Source organism: Misgurnus anguillicaudatus, chromosome 24, assembly GCF_027580225.2.
Source record: "Misgurnus anguillicaudatus chromosome 24, ASM2758022v2, whole genome shotgun sequence".
NCBI classification, from domain to species: domain Eukaryota; kingdom Metazoa; phylum Chordata; class Actinopteri; order Cypriniformes; family Cobitidae; genus Misgurnus; species Misgurnus anguillicaudatus.
Window position 1 is genome coordinate 35,392,386 of NC_073360.2, and position 15,441 is coordinate 35,407,826.

General features: G+C 40.2%; 1 protein-coding gene across 3 annotated transcripts in view; it reads right to left on the bottom strand.

Moving 5' to 3' along the window:
• LOC129438513 (uncharacterized) overlaps positions 1-15,441 on the bottom strand; it is a 65,100-nt gene that overhangs the window by 9,561 nt on the left and 40,098 nt on the right. For 2 of the 3 annotated variants that reach the window (XM_073862983.1, XM_073862985.1), the window contains exons 8-15: positions 7,450-7,707; positions 6,926-7,171; positions 6,597-6,842; positions 5,976-6,233; positions 5,590-5,895; positions 5,237-5,506; positions 5,050-5,133; positions 3,967-4,931 (exon numbers count right to left, since the gene is read on the bottom strand). In XM_073862983.1, the coding sequence (XP_073719084.1) occupies positions 4,865-4,931; positions 5,050-5,133; positions 5,237-5,506; positions 5,590-5,895; positions 5,976-6,233; positions 6,597-6,842; positions 6,926-7,171; positions 7,450-7,707 (1,735 nt within the window). In that variant the 3' untranslated portion in view covers positions 3,967-4,864. Of the gene's footprint in view, positions 1-3,966; positions 4,932-5,049; positions 5,134-5,236; positions 5,507-5,589; positions 5,896-5,975; positions 6,234-6,596; positions 6,843-6,925; positions 7,172-7,449; positions 7,708-15,441 lie in introns of those variants that run through there. The other variant, XM_073862984.1, reaches the window with a different exon arrangement.

A 15,441-nucleotide genomic window follows, 5' to 3' on the forward strand; every position in this document is an offset into this window, starting at 1 on the left:
CCGTGTGGACATAGCCTTAGACACCCAGTTCAGGCCTTGCAGTCTCTACTAATGAGCTGAAGATTTAAACCAGGTGTGTCTAATGAGGGAGACATGCAAATTGTGCAGCACTAGCGGTCCTCCAGGACAGGTTTAAAAACCCCTGTAATAGAGCATCCAAGATGTACAAGAAGGTGCTGGAGATTTCAAACTTTGAAAGGAAGAAACTTTTACTTATAGTTTGTGTAGTTGAAAGAAAAAGTATGTGAACCCTTTAGACTTACTTGGATTTCTTCATAAACTGATCATAAAATGTGTTCTGATCTTCATGTCACAACAATAGAGAAACACAGTCTGCTTAAACTAATACCACACAAACATTATACGTTTTCATGTTTTTATTGAACACAACATGTAAACATTCATAGTGCAGGGTGGAAAAAGTATGTGAAACCCTAGGCTAATGACTTCTCCAAGAGCTAATTGGAGCCAGGAGTCAGCCAACCTGGGGTCCGATCAATGTGATGAGATTGGATGTGTTGATTAAAGCTGCCCTGTCCAATAAAAAACACACACCAGTTTTGAGTTTGCTGTTCTGAAGAAGCATTGTCTGATGTAAACCATGCTTCGCACAAAAGAGCTCTCAGAAGACCTACTACGATCAAGAATTGTTGACTTACATAAAGCTAGAAAGGGCTACAAAAGTATATCTAAAAGCCTTGATGTCCATGTGTTCACAGTAAGACAGATTGTCTACAAATGGAGAAAGTTCAGCACTGTTGCCACACTCCCTAGGCGTGGTCGTCCTGTAAAGATGACTGCAAGAGCACAGCGCAGAATGCTCAATGAGGTGAAGAAGAATCCTAGAGTGTCAGCTAAAGACTTACAGAAATCTCTGGTACATGCTAACATTTTTGTTGACAAATCTACAATAAGGAAAACATTAAACAAGAATGGACTTCATGGGAGAACACCACGGAGGAAGCCACTGCTGTCCAAAAAAAACATTGCAGCACGTTTGAAGTTTTTAAAAGAGCACCTGGATGTTCCACAGCACTACTGGCAAAACATTGTGTGGACAGATGAAACCAAAATTGAGTTGTTTGGAAAGAACACACAACGCTATGTGTGGAGAACAAAAGGCACAGCACACCAACATCAAAACCTCATCCCAACTGTGAAATATGGTGGAGGGGGCATCATGGTTTGGGGCTGCTTTGCTGCCTCAGACCCTGGATGGATTACTGTCATCGATGGAAAAATGAATTCCAAAGTTTATCAAGACATTTTGCAGGAAAACGTAAGACCACCTGTCCGCCAACTGAAACTTAACAGAGGATGGACGATGCAACAGGACAACGACCCAAAGCATAGAAGTAAATCAACAACAGAATGGCTTCAACAGAAGAAAATACGCCTTCTGGAGTGGCCGAGTCAGAGTCCTGACCTCAACCCGATTGAGATGCTGTGGCATGACCTCAAGAGAGCTATTCACACCAGACATCCCAAGAATATTGCTGAACTGAAACACTTTTGTAAAGAGGAATGGTTCAAAATTTCTCCTGACCGTTGTGCAGGTCTGATCTGCAACTATAGGAAACGTTTGCTTGAGGTTATTGCTGCCAAAGGAGGGTCAACCAGTTATTAAACCCAAAGGTTCACATACTTTTTCCACCCTGCACTATGAATGTTTACATGATGTGTTCAATAAAAACATGAAAACGTATAATGTTTGTGCGGTATTAGTTTAACCACACTGTGTTTCTTTATTGTTGTGACTTAGATGAAGATCAGAACACATTTTATGACCAATTTATGAAGAAATCCAAGTAAGCCCAAAGGGTTCACATACTTTTTCTTTCAACTGTATGTATTTTCAATGGCTGATGCTGATATCTATCTATAACTCTCATTACAGGTAAATTTAGAAATTGTAGAGATGTACAGGAAGGTGCTGGAGATGTTGCTTCATCTGGCGTAAACCTTTGATACAAAAAGTAAAAATATTCACATAAATGCTGTTGCTTTTATCTTACAATATATGCATTGTCAACAATATACCAAGACAATGATTGCATTATTTTTATTTCTGTGTCTTTTATCACTGTTCTTGCCTTAATTATTCTGAGCTTTTGGACATTTTTAACTGCGCCACTTATTATAACTTCATTAAGATGAACAGCTTTTGTTGTTGCACATCTTTGTAATCAAACATCATAACTTTAAATGTAAAAGATATAAATACATAGAAACTTATATTAGAGTAGATTATCTAAACATTTATAGATAACTTGACATTTTTATCTACAAGCATTTATCATAGTGATATTGCAATGTATTACAAGTGAGAACATGCTCCATATTTGATACAATGAAAGCGATGCATAAAAACTAGTTTTACATAAATCTCCAGCTTTGAAATAAGAGATTATATATGTGTGACATTATGCAGTGGTACAAAGTTCACAACTGGACAAACTCACTGATGATAACAATGACATGCATTTTATCCTTATTTTGATAACTTCTGTTCTGCCAAGACACATCAGTGTTTTAAATAACATTATATATCTTTTCATGTGGCCCCAAATATTAACTTAATGTACTAACAAATACTATTATTGTAAATGCGATTAATGTAATATGTCATGACTGATGTAAACTATGAGAGCCAGGAAGTTTTGAACTTGACAGCTTTGCTTTCAACTTCTTACACAGCTGCAACTGGAAAAATATGGGTTAAGACAGTGAGTGAGCAATAATTTATATGTGACCATAAATTCATTATCATTGTCTCTCTTACTGTCTATGATTTAAAATTAATACAGCATCACGTGTGAAAAATATTGTGTGTTCAACATAATCTGCTGAAGGATCTGCACGTCTACATTAGAAGTGTAATGACCATTAGATGTAGAAAAAGTGTTTGTCTCTGCTCCGGCCCTCCAGGGTAAGATTTGGGGAACCCTGCTATACACAAAATGAACTAATTACCAAGACAACCCCGAATCATGAGCCAATACTACTGGTGACTGATCTTTAGTTTATAAAACTAAATACGACACTATCTAGATGTTGATGTATTCAGCAATCTGAAGCACCAGCCAAAGGAAATCGATTTAAATAGGTTGTGTACAGGATGTATGGAGTCTGTGATGGTTTTTCTTGCCCTCTTCCTTAATCTGAAAGACTACAAGTACTGATGGGTGGGGCAGGGGAGCACCAATAATCTTCTTAACAGCTCGGACTGTCCTATGGAGTCTTCTTAGATCTAATTTGGTAGCCGAGCCAAACCAGACCGTCACTGAACAACACAAAATAGAGTCAGGTGAGTAAATCTGAGTCAGCAGCTCCTGCAGGTTGAATTTCTAATGAGGTCCATGAATGGAGACTTTTTATCCAATCATGACTATTTATACCACAAATATCCAAATGAAAATGTCGACCCAGGGTTTAGGAATGCACAGTGAAATGTCAGATTATAAATAGCTAGGGTTATCTCTCAACCTCTGGTTAAGAATGAACAGTGTGAAACAGATAACCCAGGATTCGGTTAACCCTGGGTTAACAATTTCAGGTGTGAAAAGTCGTTATGAGATCTTATTAATCTATTAAGCATTTATTCAAGTTTTTGTGTATTTTATTGAATACATTCTGATATATAACATGTTAAACATTTATACACTTGTGTGTACAAAATTTGTGATTTTATATATTTTACCTCCTTAAGATGATGTGCAAATGAAATTCTTTACATAATTTTCTGTATGTTGTAACTAAGATAAAATTGAAGGATTTAGGAATGTAGGATTTATTGCATATAACAAAACATATTAACATAACTGTAAGTAAAAGATAATGTTTATCTAGCACAGTCAAATATACTCAAATAATAAAGTCTTGCTAAAACAACGTTGTGTGTATTTGGTGTAATACGAAGTGTTTGTGTGGTTTATAATAAACGCATTATTTTCCGTACCGTAAATACCATACCATAATTTATTTTGTTCCTCTATGGCCTGCCTCCCTTACACACATTGATTTTGTACAAAGTTTTTCGGTCTGAAAAGCGTAGTGTTCTCCGATTGGCCAGCTAATCACCAGTACGGTTTTTAGTGGCCTGAATACTGTACCTCTGTCATCACCTATACTGACAGGAGTTAATATCGTATTCACTTATTAATTATCGTCTTTACTTAACAATACGAGCCAAATCTGATCCAGGAAATGCAGATGACCAAGCTGATCGATTAACTGTGCCAGCACGGCTTCAGCAGGACGTAACAAATAGGTAGGGTAAGGATACTAAAACATTAAAAGCATGTCTTCATTTCTGATCGTAGAAACGACAAATAACAAACGCTACTTTGCGCTGTTCAAAACTTGCGTTTGAATCATGGTTTAGTCAGTCATAAATTCTTTAAATATGAAAACATAGACTACTTACAGGCTGTAAGTCAGAAGCGGGCAGGATTATGATAATGACCGTTCTGTCCACGTCAACAGGCAGAGGAAGTAAACTGTTGCCTACAATCTGTGTGTTTGTTGTAGTCCAAGAAAAGAGCTTTACGTTGAAAACGACATCGTTTACTTTAGGTTTTGTGCTTTTGCATATTGTTAACATGAACTAATACACACCAAAGTAAATGTAAATTCATGAGCGGATAATAGGTGCTCTTTAAGACGATATACAGTATTTAATCATAGCTCAGTAATAAACTATACAGTTTACTTTACTCCATGTGGTTTAGTTTAAACAAAAAAAGATAAAGATAAAGAAATGTAATTCAATAATGATGATTCTACTAAACCAAGTCCACACATAGTTGATTTTCTTCATCATGTTTCAAAGTATTAACAACATGATAAATTGAGCCAAGTCCCTTCACCATATTTCGATTTGCTTGACTCTGGTAAACTGCTGTTTGTCTTTGATTCGGTTTCCAAAAAGTCTGCAAAGTAAAATGCACAACTTTTTAGCAAAATCTAACCTGATAAAACACACATGCATGCCCAAAACACACGCACACACACGCACGCACGCACACACACACACACACACACACTTACCGTACTGTCTGAATATTGTCGTGAGTGGAAACAACGCTGTGTATTTTCTTCGCTAGTTCATCAGTAATATTGTTGCGACTCAGACTGAAAGAAACAATGAGATGAAAAGAGTAAAATAAAGAGAGTTAACACTGAGTAAATGTGATTATTTAATCTTGTGTGTTTCTATTTGTGATGTTTAACTCACTCTAGAGTTTGAGTCTTGTGCAGGTGTGGTAAGAGTGGATTCATGTATTGATCAGTGAGTCTGCAGTGACTGAGGTCCAGTTCTGTCAATCCATCAGAATATTCCAGAAACACTGACAGCTGTTCACAACATCTCTGATCCATCTGAGTGTGACTGAGGTCCACCTCACCTCCTAAAGCTTGACAAAGAGCCTGAACCCACCTCAAAGATCCTTTCTCTGCATCTTCAGTAATACAAGCTATAAACTGCAGCAGAAGAGCTTTACTACAACTGAGAGAGAAAGAATAATAATATAAGTGCTGCATTGCAAACAGTGTAATGAAAGTGACCCGTGTGTGAGTCACTGCTTTTACCTGAGCTGAACCTGAGACAGAACTGGAAGAATTTGTTTCAATGCCGAATCAGAGACCTCACAGTCCTCTAAAACCAACTTTACAACACTTTTTGTTTTTTGGAGCACAGATGAGATTATTCTACAGTCATCAATGGTGAGAGTCAAATGATTTTCAATTTCCTGTGTGACTGTGAGGTCCAGAGAAGAGCAGGAGGAGAAATCCAGTCTGTACTGAAGAGCAGAGAGCAGAAGATTTGCTGCCTCCTGTTGGTCATCAGATGAACTGCAGCAATGAAGCAGCTTCAGTAAGAGCTGTCTGTCAACACTGAGACACACAAACACTGTTAACACACACAGAGATACACACTACACTATAATATTTTGTATGATGTCAGAGGTGTAAACCTGAGTTGTGTGACTCTGTTGAGTAAGGGCAGAAGTCTCTTTAGCTCCTCCTCTGGTATGGAGGTCCAGAACAGATTGAGTTTGACAGTGTTACAGTGCTGGAGAGTGAAGCACAGAGCTGAACACTGATCTGAATTCAACACTTTGTTCTTCAGGTTGATGTCATTCTCAGCTGAACTCAACAGACCGGACACAAACTGAGGAGAGCGACTCTCATAAATCTCCATAATGATGGACAAGATGAAACTGGGGGTCAACCTATGAAAAATAAGATCACTTAACATAAATAAATATGTACTTATACATGTGGGAACAAAAAACACACAGGCCTAAATGAAAACATAAGCAGCATGTTTTTAATAAACAAGTGACTAATTATGATAGACGCAATGCAGCCATATATTTATATCAATTCATTGGCCAACACACACAAAAAAAACATTTCACTATAGGATGCGTTGTGGGTTTCACCATTAGTATGCTTAAAAATGCTAACATTTTGCTACATAAGGATGTTATTAAAGAACTTGACAATCATTGTTGCAGTAAAAAAAATAAAAAAACTTGACAATCATTGTATACCTTATACAAACTTCTGCATTACTGAACAGATTCTTTTACCTTTTCAACTGGATTCTGTCTAAACAAGGCACAAGTTTTCTGATGTTTTCACAAGTGATTTTGCTTTTTCTGAAGTCTAACTTTAAATGTAGAGGTGGATGTTGTAGCAGATACTGAATCACTTTCCAGGTCAGTGAGCATGAAGTCAGATCTTCAGACACCTTCTTCAGAAAGCAGCGTGTCAGTTCATCATCCTGTGCTTCATACACCACTGAAACCAGCTGCTGAAGAGTCTCTTTTGACAACCTGAACACACAGACAGAGACAGACTGTGAAATAATTTGATTTATTCAACATAAATGAGTCAATAAACTGTGCTGAACACAAACCTGATAGTCTGGAATCCCTGAAGACACAACATGGCAGTGACAGACACAGCATCTATTTTACATTCAGTAAGATCCAGACGTTGGACAGACAGTCGTCTCAGGAAAGAAATTAAGCTGCTCACAATCCTACAGTAATTTTGTTTTGAGTCTTTTGTGATCAATGAAAGTTCCTCTATGGTCAGTGAAGAACGATCATTACATGATCTCAGTGCTCTGATCATCACCATCACCATTCTGTCTTCAAGACTGTTAAAGATAAAGTCAGAGTTTTAATCACTGCTGTATTCTGTATTCGCCAATGTTAAATCATTTTACCTGAAAGAACACAGTGTGTAACATTAGTATATTGATTATAAATTGTAAAGACAGTTAGGTGTCTATCATTTCAACCAAGCAGTTATGCAAGCTGTTAAATTATGGTGGTAATGGCGGATGATTTGTCCATCATTATTGCAATAATTACTTAGAGATATTTCATGATGTTTCATTAATCACAGAGATATTACACTGAATGTCTCTCATACCTGAGTTTCTGTAGGTGTGTGATGTGTGTGAAGAGTCGTCTAACACCTCTGATAGAGATTGCTTGTGGCTTTAGAGTCAGGTTTAGTTTTGAGGATGAGAGACTCAACACTCTCCCCACACATCTGCAGGTGCTGCTGGGTAATTTTTCACTCAGAGTGACTGTAAACCCCAGAGCCTGAAGCAGAGGAGTCACCTCATCTCTATTCACTTTAGGACCAAACACTTTACACAGCGATGGGATATACTTATCAGCATTCCTACATAATGAAAAAAATATCTACATGTAGTTAAGATCATCACAGCTATGAGGGAGAATCAGTCCAAGTCTGATAAACAGACTTTACCCCTAACATAATTGAAACAAACATAGGAAATAAGTAAAAACACCCTTCCCAGGTAATGATTCTCCACTTCAGCACTTAAGAATTAAAGCAGAAGAATTAATATACCTAATAAGGTGTCTGGTAAATGTATGCATAACACTTATGCTAGCCTACTATTTTTATTAAACAAATGACAAGACCAACTTGCGGGACCACATACATTAAGTTTATTTTAATTGTCCGGTTTAAAAGACAGCCATCAGTCTTTTATTACTTATGTTATCATGTTTTTATTGTGCTACTTAGCTGTATTTTTTAGTTATAAAGGCTTAAATCAAAATAAACCACCTCATCTCGTTTTGGAATCAAACTCTTAATATATAGATTGTTTTACACTATGTAGAGTGATTTTATGTAAAAAAAAAAAAACTGTAAATCACAGAAATAGCTCTAGCTGGGTTTACAAATGCAGGGTCATAAAAGGTTCCCAATGACCTTTCATCAATAGCTCTTGCTCTGCAGGGGTTAAAAAAGTTGTGTTATTTTCCTGTACAGCTCTTACCTCAGTTGTGAGATGTATGGCAGACACTGAATGAATCCTCCCACTTCACTCTCATCATCTGTGCAGTCTATCAGCTCTACTGGTTTCTTCTCTGTTTGGAGTTTCAACACTTCTAGGAGGATGGAGGTCTTTCTCTTTGAGAGGTTTATGGTCCAGACTGCAGGAGATGACTGATAAATTGACTGTAATGCTAGTAGGACACTCTTGCCTGTTTGAGTCTCATAGTCCTTCACATGTGAGTACAGATCCAGCAAGAAACCAGATTGAACAATGTTAAACTGAAAACCACAAAGGTTTCTGTCCTCACATGGGAAAGTTGTGTAGCTGCACACAGATATTAAAAGTTCAGTGTAATTTATTTCTGTATCTGTTTCACAATCTGATGCTGCAGTGAACAGATTCACAAGGAACTGAAAACACTTTTTAGGCTCACGCTGACAGGACAATGGATCAAATCTGTAAAGACACAAAATGTAAATATGGCTTTATTGTTTGGTGCTGGATAATATGAAAAAGATTGACAGTTGCAAACCTTGTAATGGTTTTAAGAGCATAATATACACTCACCGACCATTTTATAAGGTACACCTGTTCAATTGCTTGCAGAACACAAAATGCTAATCAGCCAATCACAGGGCAGCAACTCAATGACTTTAGGCATCTAGACATGGGCTGCATCTCAGACCACATTTACACATAGCCAGGTATTTAGAGAAACGAATATTTCCCGCCTCTGTTTTCAATAATAACATCGTGCACACAACATCGGTTTAAAAAACTTGTCATTTACATCAACCCGCATAAATACGCCGTCGAGCGCCATAATTAACTATGACAAACCTATGAGCGGCAGTGCAGGGAGAGGAATAAAGCCATGCAAACCAATCAGAATCGACACCAACGAATAAAACAAGCGACTTCCTGTTCCTTTCAACCGAAAGCACAAGGCGCTCACATGACATTAAGCATTTTCTGGCCCATAATGTGACATTTCAGAACCTAAAACACCGTTTCTCCCAGTTGAGACGGCAACACATAACCGGGGTTATCAGAAATCTACACTTTGGCTGGAGGTTTCAGAAATAATTGTTTTCTGTGATAAAAACGAGGTTTTCATGTAAATGAGAGGCAAACCACAGGCATATATCTGCATCTTTCCTTTATGTAAATGCTGTATCAGTCAGCTCCCTTGTTCAGTAGCCTGGGTACTGATCAGGGAGTCAGACATTTTGAAGGTCCTCATCTCAATCACAAAACTTGAACGTTTGTTCCCTAAAAATTCCCGCAATGCAAAGCAAAAACCAGTGAGCACTGACCATTGTCAATCACGTTCTGAAGCTCTCCACCAAAATCACGTGAGCAAACTTGATATACTTCATGAAACGCAACTTTTTTGTCTTTTGAAAAGACAAAAGTTTGTTTTACACTGCAAAAAATGACCTTCCTACCCAGCATTTATGTCTTGCCCTCAGTACAAACATCCAAAAACTCCCAAATCAAGGTGCATCCTCTTAATGAGCAAATTGACCCAAGAAAACAATACTAGTTTTCAGACAAAAAAATATACAATTTAAGTGAATTCGTGCCCAAAACAAGCAAAATTATCTGCCAATGGGGTGAGAAAATTTTACTTGAATTAAGTGTTTAAGAAAATAGAAATCTTATTTCACAATTTTTTTTCTCACCCCAGTGGCAGTAAACCCTGCCCGTTTCAAGGACAACCTCACCCAAATTGCATATTATCTGTCTCAAAACTAGACTTACTTACCTAGGGCACTTTGCTCATCAAGAAAAAGCATCCTAATTCAAGAATGTTTAGATATTTCTACTGAAAACAAGACAAAAATATTAAGTAAGAAAGTCATTTTTTGCAGTGTAGTTTTAATATAAACACACATTGTTAGACAGGAATGGACCACAATGTACTTAATATTTAAATGTTATATTCCTCCAATTTATGCACAGATATGTAAGAGAATAATAAAAGCGTTTTTCATAATATACTTTAACACGTGTTTCAAAATTCAGAGAGATGTTGGTTTTGCCGGTTGTTGATGAATAACAGCTGTGAATTTTCAAAACGCGCTTAAGCAGTCACGTCACAGGAACATAAGTGAACAGTGTCCCAATGTGAAGTGAGCTAGAGTCCTTACCAGTGCACAAACCTGTGTACACTATATGCTGATTCATGACCTTGGAAGCGAGGGGGCTATTGAGACACACTCATAGTGAAGACGACTTGCTTGAGTTCAAACTGAGCATCAGAATGAAGATGAATGAGAATTTAAGTCTGAGTTTTTCAAAAACTGCTGATCTACTGAGATTTTCATGCACAAACATCTCTAGAGTTGGTCAGAAAAATAGAAAATATTAGTGAGTGGCAGTTGTGTTGTCGAAAATGCCTCGTGGATGGCATGGTGGGGGTGTAATACTGTAGGGATGTTATCATGGCATGCTTTGCTCACCAATTGAGCATTGTTTAAACATCACAGCCTAAACTATAATGCTGATCATATCCATCCTATTTATCACCACATTTCACACATAGTCTTTACTGATAAATTACAATTAACAGATGATGTGTAAACGGAACCTTTTTGGTAAATCTGTGCTGCCAATTTACCGGTAAGAGAGATTGTAAGATTACCAGTCATTTACTGGTAAGCCATTGTTTACAAATACAACACTGAGCTCGCCATGCGCCAGTTTAAAGGCTTTCTCACAGAGTTTACTGGTATTTTGATACTGATGTGTGAATGATGTCTTACTGGTAAAAAGACGGGACGTCGCTGCGTGTATGAACGGCACATTTTTGTATTTACTGGTGAACTCATTCTGTTAAATTCATGTTACTTTACCAAAATTACTGTTTGAAAGAGTCTAGTACCAACCATAATCTCTGAAGACTGTTTTGAATTAATGCAGCAGAAAAATGAATGTACCCAAATAAAGTGGCTGGTGAATGTATACATAACACTGTATTTAGACTGTACCTATGATGTTAAAATTTAGTTCTGGTGTTTGCATTCCCACATAAATATTTAGTTACACAAACTTTGCTATTAAATAACAATAATGTAGCAGTGACATTTAATTGACAACAATGAAATGAACTAAATACAATGCAGTGTGTTATTTTCCTGTAAATCTCTTACCTCAGTTGTGAGATGTATGGCAGACACTGAATGAATCCTCTCACTTCACTCTCATCATCTGTCCAGTCTATCAGCTCTACTGGTTTCTTCTCTGTTTGGAGTTTCAGCACTTCTAGGAGGATGGAGGTCTTTCTCTCTGAGAGGTTTATGATCCAGACTGCAGGAGATGACTGATAAATTGACTGTAATGCTGGTAGGACACTCCTGCCTGTTTGACTCTCATAGTCCTTCACATTTGAGTACAAATCCAGCAGAAAATCACATTGGTCAATCTGATACTCAAAATCATCATCATCATTACAGGGGAAAGTTGTGTAGCTGCACACAGATGTTAATAGTTCAGTGTATTTTTCTTCTGTATTTGTGTCAAACTCTGATGCTGCAGTGAACAGATGAATCAGAAACTGAACAGCAGACTCTCTCTTCCTATAGAAAATATGTGTAAATCTGCAGAGAAACACAGAATTATAATTTTAATCTTTAGTCCAGATTAAAACAAGACTTTGCGGTTGACTCATAATTTAAATCAATTAAATCCAAATGAAAAGGGCTTGGATAACTAAAGAGACAATCAGACAATGTCTCATATCACAATAAATGATTTATTCAATAACAGTTTGTTTCAGTTCTAGTGGCTTGTTGTCTAGTGTTGTACAAAATCTCAAATTAAAGAAATACATCATGTTTTCTTCTTTAGTGGATAGCTGCTATTTTTAGGATTTCTTACTAAATGTAAAATATAGATTGGGTTAAGTGACTTGTTTCTTCAAATCATGAATTTAAATTTATTTATTTATTCAACACAGATTCAGTGTGTTTGTCCCTTTACCATCTGGTAGGAGGTTATGCAGCATTCAGAACTCGCACTGCGACAATAGTTTTTATCCTCAAGCTGTCAGAGCCCTAAACACCAGGGTGCCAGTCATCATACCGTTGCCATAAATTTCTGTTTCTCATCCCCCACCCCCAATGAAGGACTAAGAGCTTAGTAACTTTAAATTATAATGACTTTCTTATGGTTCAGTTGCACAATTGTTTTGATATTTTTGTAGGGTACTGAATCAGGTGGTGTTGTTATATGTATTTGTATATGGTTGCACACGGATCTGTATGAAACGAAATTTCGTTTAACTGTATACATGTATACAGTAGAATGACAATAAATTGACTATGAATTGACTATGTTTACTACTAAAACGCCAATGAACTTGGCATTGAGGTATTTGCATAATGCCGGCGCCGCCCCGCCAGGTGCGTATATAAGACGCAGGTGCAAATAGGGAAATTAGCCGGCATATCTGGTACTGAGAAGCTACTCTCTGCTCTTCTGGGAACAGTTGCTGAAGTTGGTTTGACAAGCAGTACTACCACAGCGGACACCGCAGTTCCACTGCTCTTCTTTATTATTTTGAGTTTCAGTGCATGTGTTGCCTCTCCCTGTGCGCATCAAAGAGTGATACGTGAGAGCTCTGTCTCTTTTTAAAGACAGCCACTCTCTCGTATATTCAGAGATCAGCGTCCTTTTCAGGATAGCTTTTCCTCCATGCAATCTTGGATGCAGAAGTACAGGGGTTCCAAAGACGGTTACAAGCGCTGTTGTCGTGCTTGGGCATCGAGCACCCAGAGGCAGCGTTTGTGAAGGGTTTTTGTTCTCTCTGTGAGAGCATAACCCTCTTGGATTGCGAAGGCGACTGTCGTTTCTACGGGAATGACGGCTGCGCCCTTGCAGTGCTGAATGCCGCCATGTTGCAGCTGCGAGGCGTTCGCAAGACGCTCTTCGCATCACTACGCTGAGCAGGTCGGGGGATGCGTCCTCCACCTCCCAGCCTCCTCGTCCTCCGGTTGAGGTCCTGATGGAGACCGCAGAGTCATGTTCTACGATTTCTGCCAAATCCATTGGACTTCCTTCTGGCCGTTCAGCCTTCACCCCTCACCTCCCTCGCAGATGGAGCCGCTAAGGGTTATGTCAGCTTCCTTTTGGTGAGCGGGGGGTTGCGATGCAACCGTGTCCGGCCCCCGCTGCCTCCTGGAAGGACCGGCCAACACTTCCTTCGCGGGCTTGGAGTCCGAGCCTGTGGAGAGGCGGCATCCGTTGCATGCCATCCGTTGCATGCCGTGCAGGTCCAAGAGAAGGCCTTGAGATCTGCGCAAGGGAGGCCACGACCCTCGGTCATGCAATGTCCACTACAGTGGTCTAAGAACGCCACCTTTGGCTGTGTCTGGCTGACCCGTCGGACGCAGACAAGAACATCTTCCTGAATGCTCCTGTCTCACAGACCAGCCTCTTCGGCGAGTCCGGGAGTCGTTCAGCTCCACGACGCAGACTGAGGCGATCTCCTAGGTCGTGCCCATGCGGAAGAGAGCTGCCCTCAGTCTGCTTCTCCCCAAGGGCATTCTGCGGCGGCCACCTCCGTTCCTTCTCCTCAGACCCCATCTCGGCACTGGCAGCACAGGGGAACCGGTCATCAGCAGCTCGCCCCACCTGCTCAGCCCGCTATCCGTGGCAAACGGAGGTTCTACAATCCCAAGTCGGGCGACCCGGAGTTGGAGAGGATTACTCTTCGGGAGAAGGGGAAGGCACCGCTCCCTCCCCTGGAAGAGGGCCGGGTGGAAAATCTTTGGTTTCATTTTGTTCCACCGGCTGTTCAGCCAGTACCCACATAACCACACTAAGAGTGCATTCCTCTTCCCTCTCCAGGTCTCTAGAGGATCGAGAGAGCCGTGAGCGGGCACACACCAGCTATCACCAGCAGGTGTTTTTCCGGAGTCTGCGCTCTCCGAGCAGGAGACCAGACAACCGTCACTCAGCGGGCTCAGATCAGTGTCACACACACAATCACTGTAGATGTTTGTGCTCCCAAGGCACACACACCGGCAGTAACACCTGCCCCACTCGGCTGCCCCACTGCAGGTACTTCAGTAGTGCCGTTAATTCCCCTCGTAAGGTCCCAGGGTGCTTGGCTTCAGCTCCCCAGCCCATCTGGTTGGGTTTACGCACAATCTGCCTCGGCTACGATATACAAATCAACCGACACCCCCCCAAATTCTCAGGGACTTGTTCACTACAGTGAAAGCGTCCGATCCACATGTCCTGCTGGCGAAGGATGTATCGAGCAGTCCCTCTTACTGAGATGATGATAGGGTTTTCCAGCCTTTACCTCATAGTACCCAAAATACGCGGCGGGTTACGACCGGTCTTGGATTTACACACCCGGCTCTCCAAATGAGATCCTTCAGGATGATAACGCCGAAGCACGTATTTCAATGTTCAGATCGGTTTGCAGCCTTAGACCTGTAGACGTGTACTTCATGTATCCATATCCCCTCGCCACAGGCCGTTTCTTCGCTTTGCGTTCGTGGGGAGGGCATATCAATACAAAGTACCTCCATTCAAGATGTCTCTCTCCCTGTGTCTCCATGATAGTGTTAGAGACGGCGTTAAAACCCTCGAGAGAGAGCGGTGTTCGCGTTCTGTTTATATCTACGTCGGCTTAAAATAGCTCGTTCTCGGCAGACGCTGCGCGAACACAGATACTTAATGCTTCAGCACCCTGCTCGTTTTTAAGTCTTCAGGTCAACTGGGAAAAGAGCAAACTTTGCCCATGCAGAGGATCTTTTTCCTCGGTGTGGAACTAGACTCGATCGATTTATCAGCGTGTTTAACAGAAGCGTGCATCCAGTCTATCCTGACTTGTCTCTATTTATTTCGAGGGAAGAAAGCGGTCCGTCTGAAACAATTTCAGAAGCTCCTGGGGCATATGGCAGCTGCCGCGGCTGTGACACCGCTCAGGCTGCACCATATGAGACCGCTTCAGCGTTGGCTTTACGATCGAGTCCCCTGGAGAGCGTGGCGCACCGGCATACACCGTGTAACCATTACACCTGCGTGTCGTTTGAATTTCACCCCGTGGTCAGACCCGGCATTTCTGAGGGCAGGTATGCCCTTGAGAC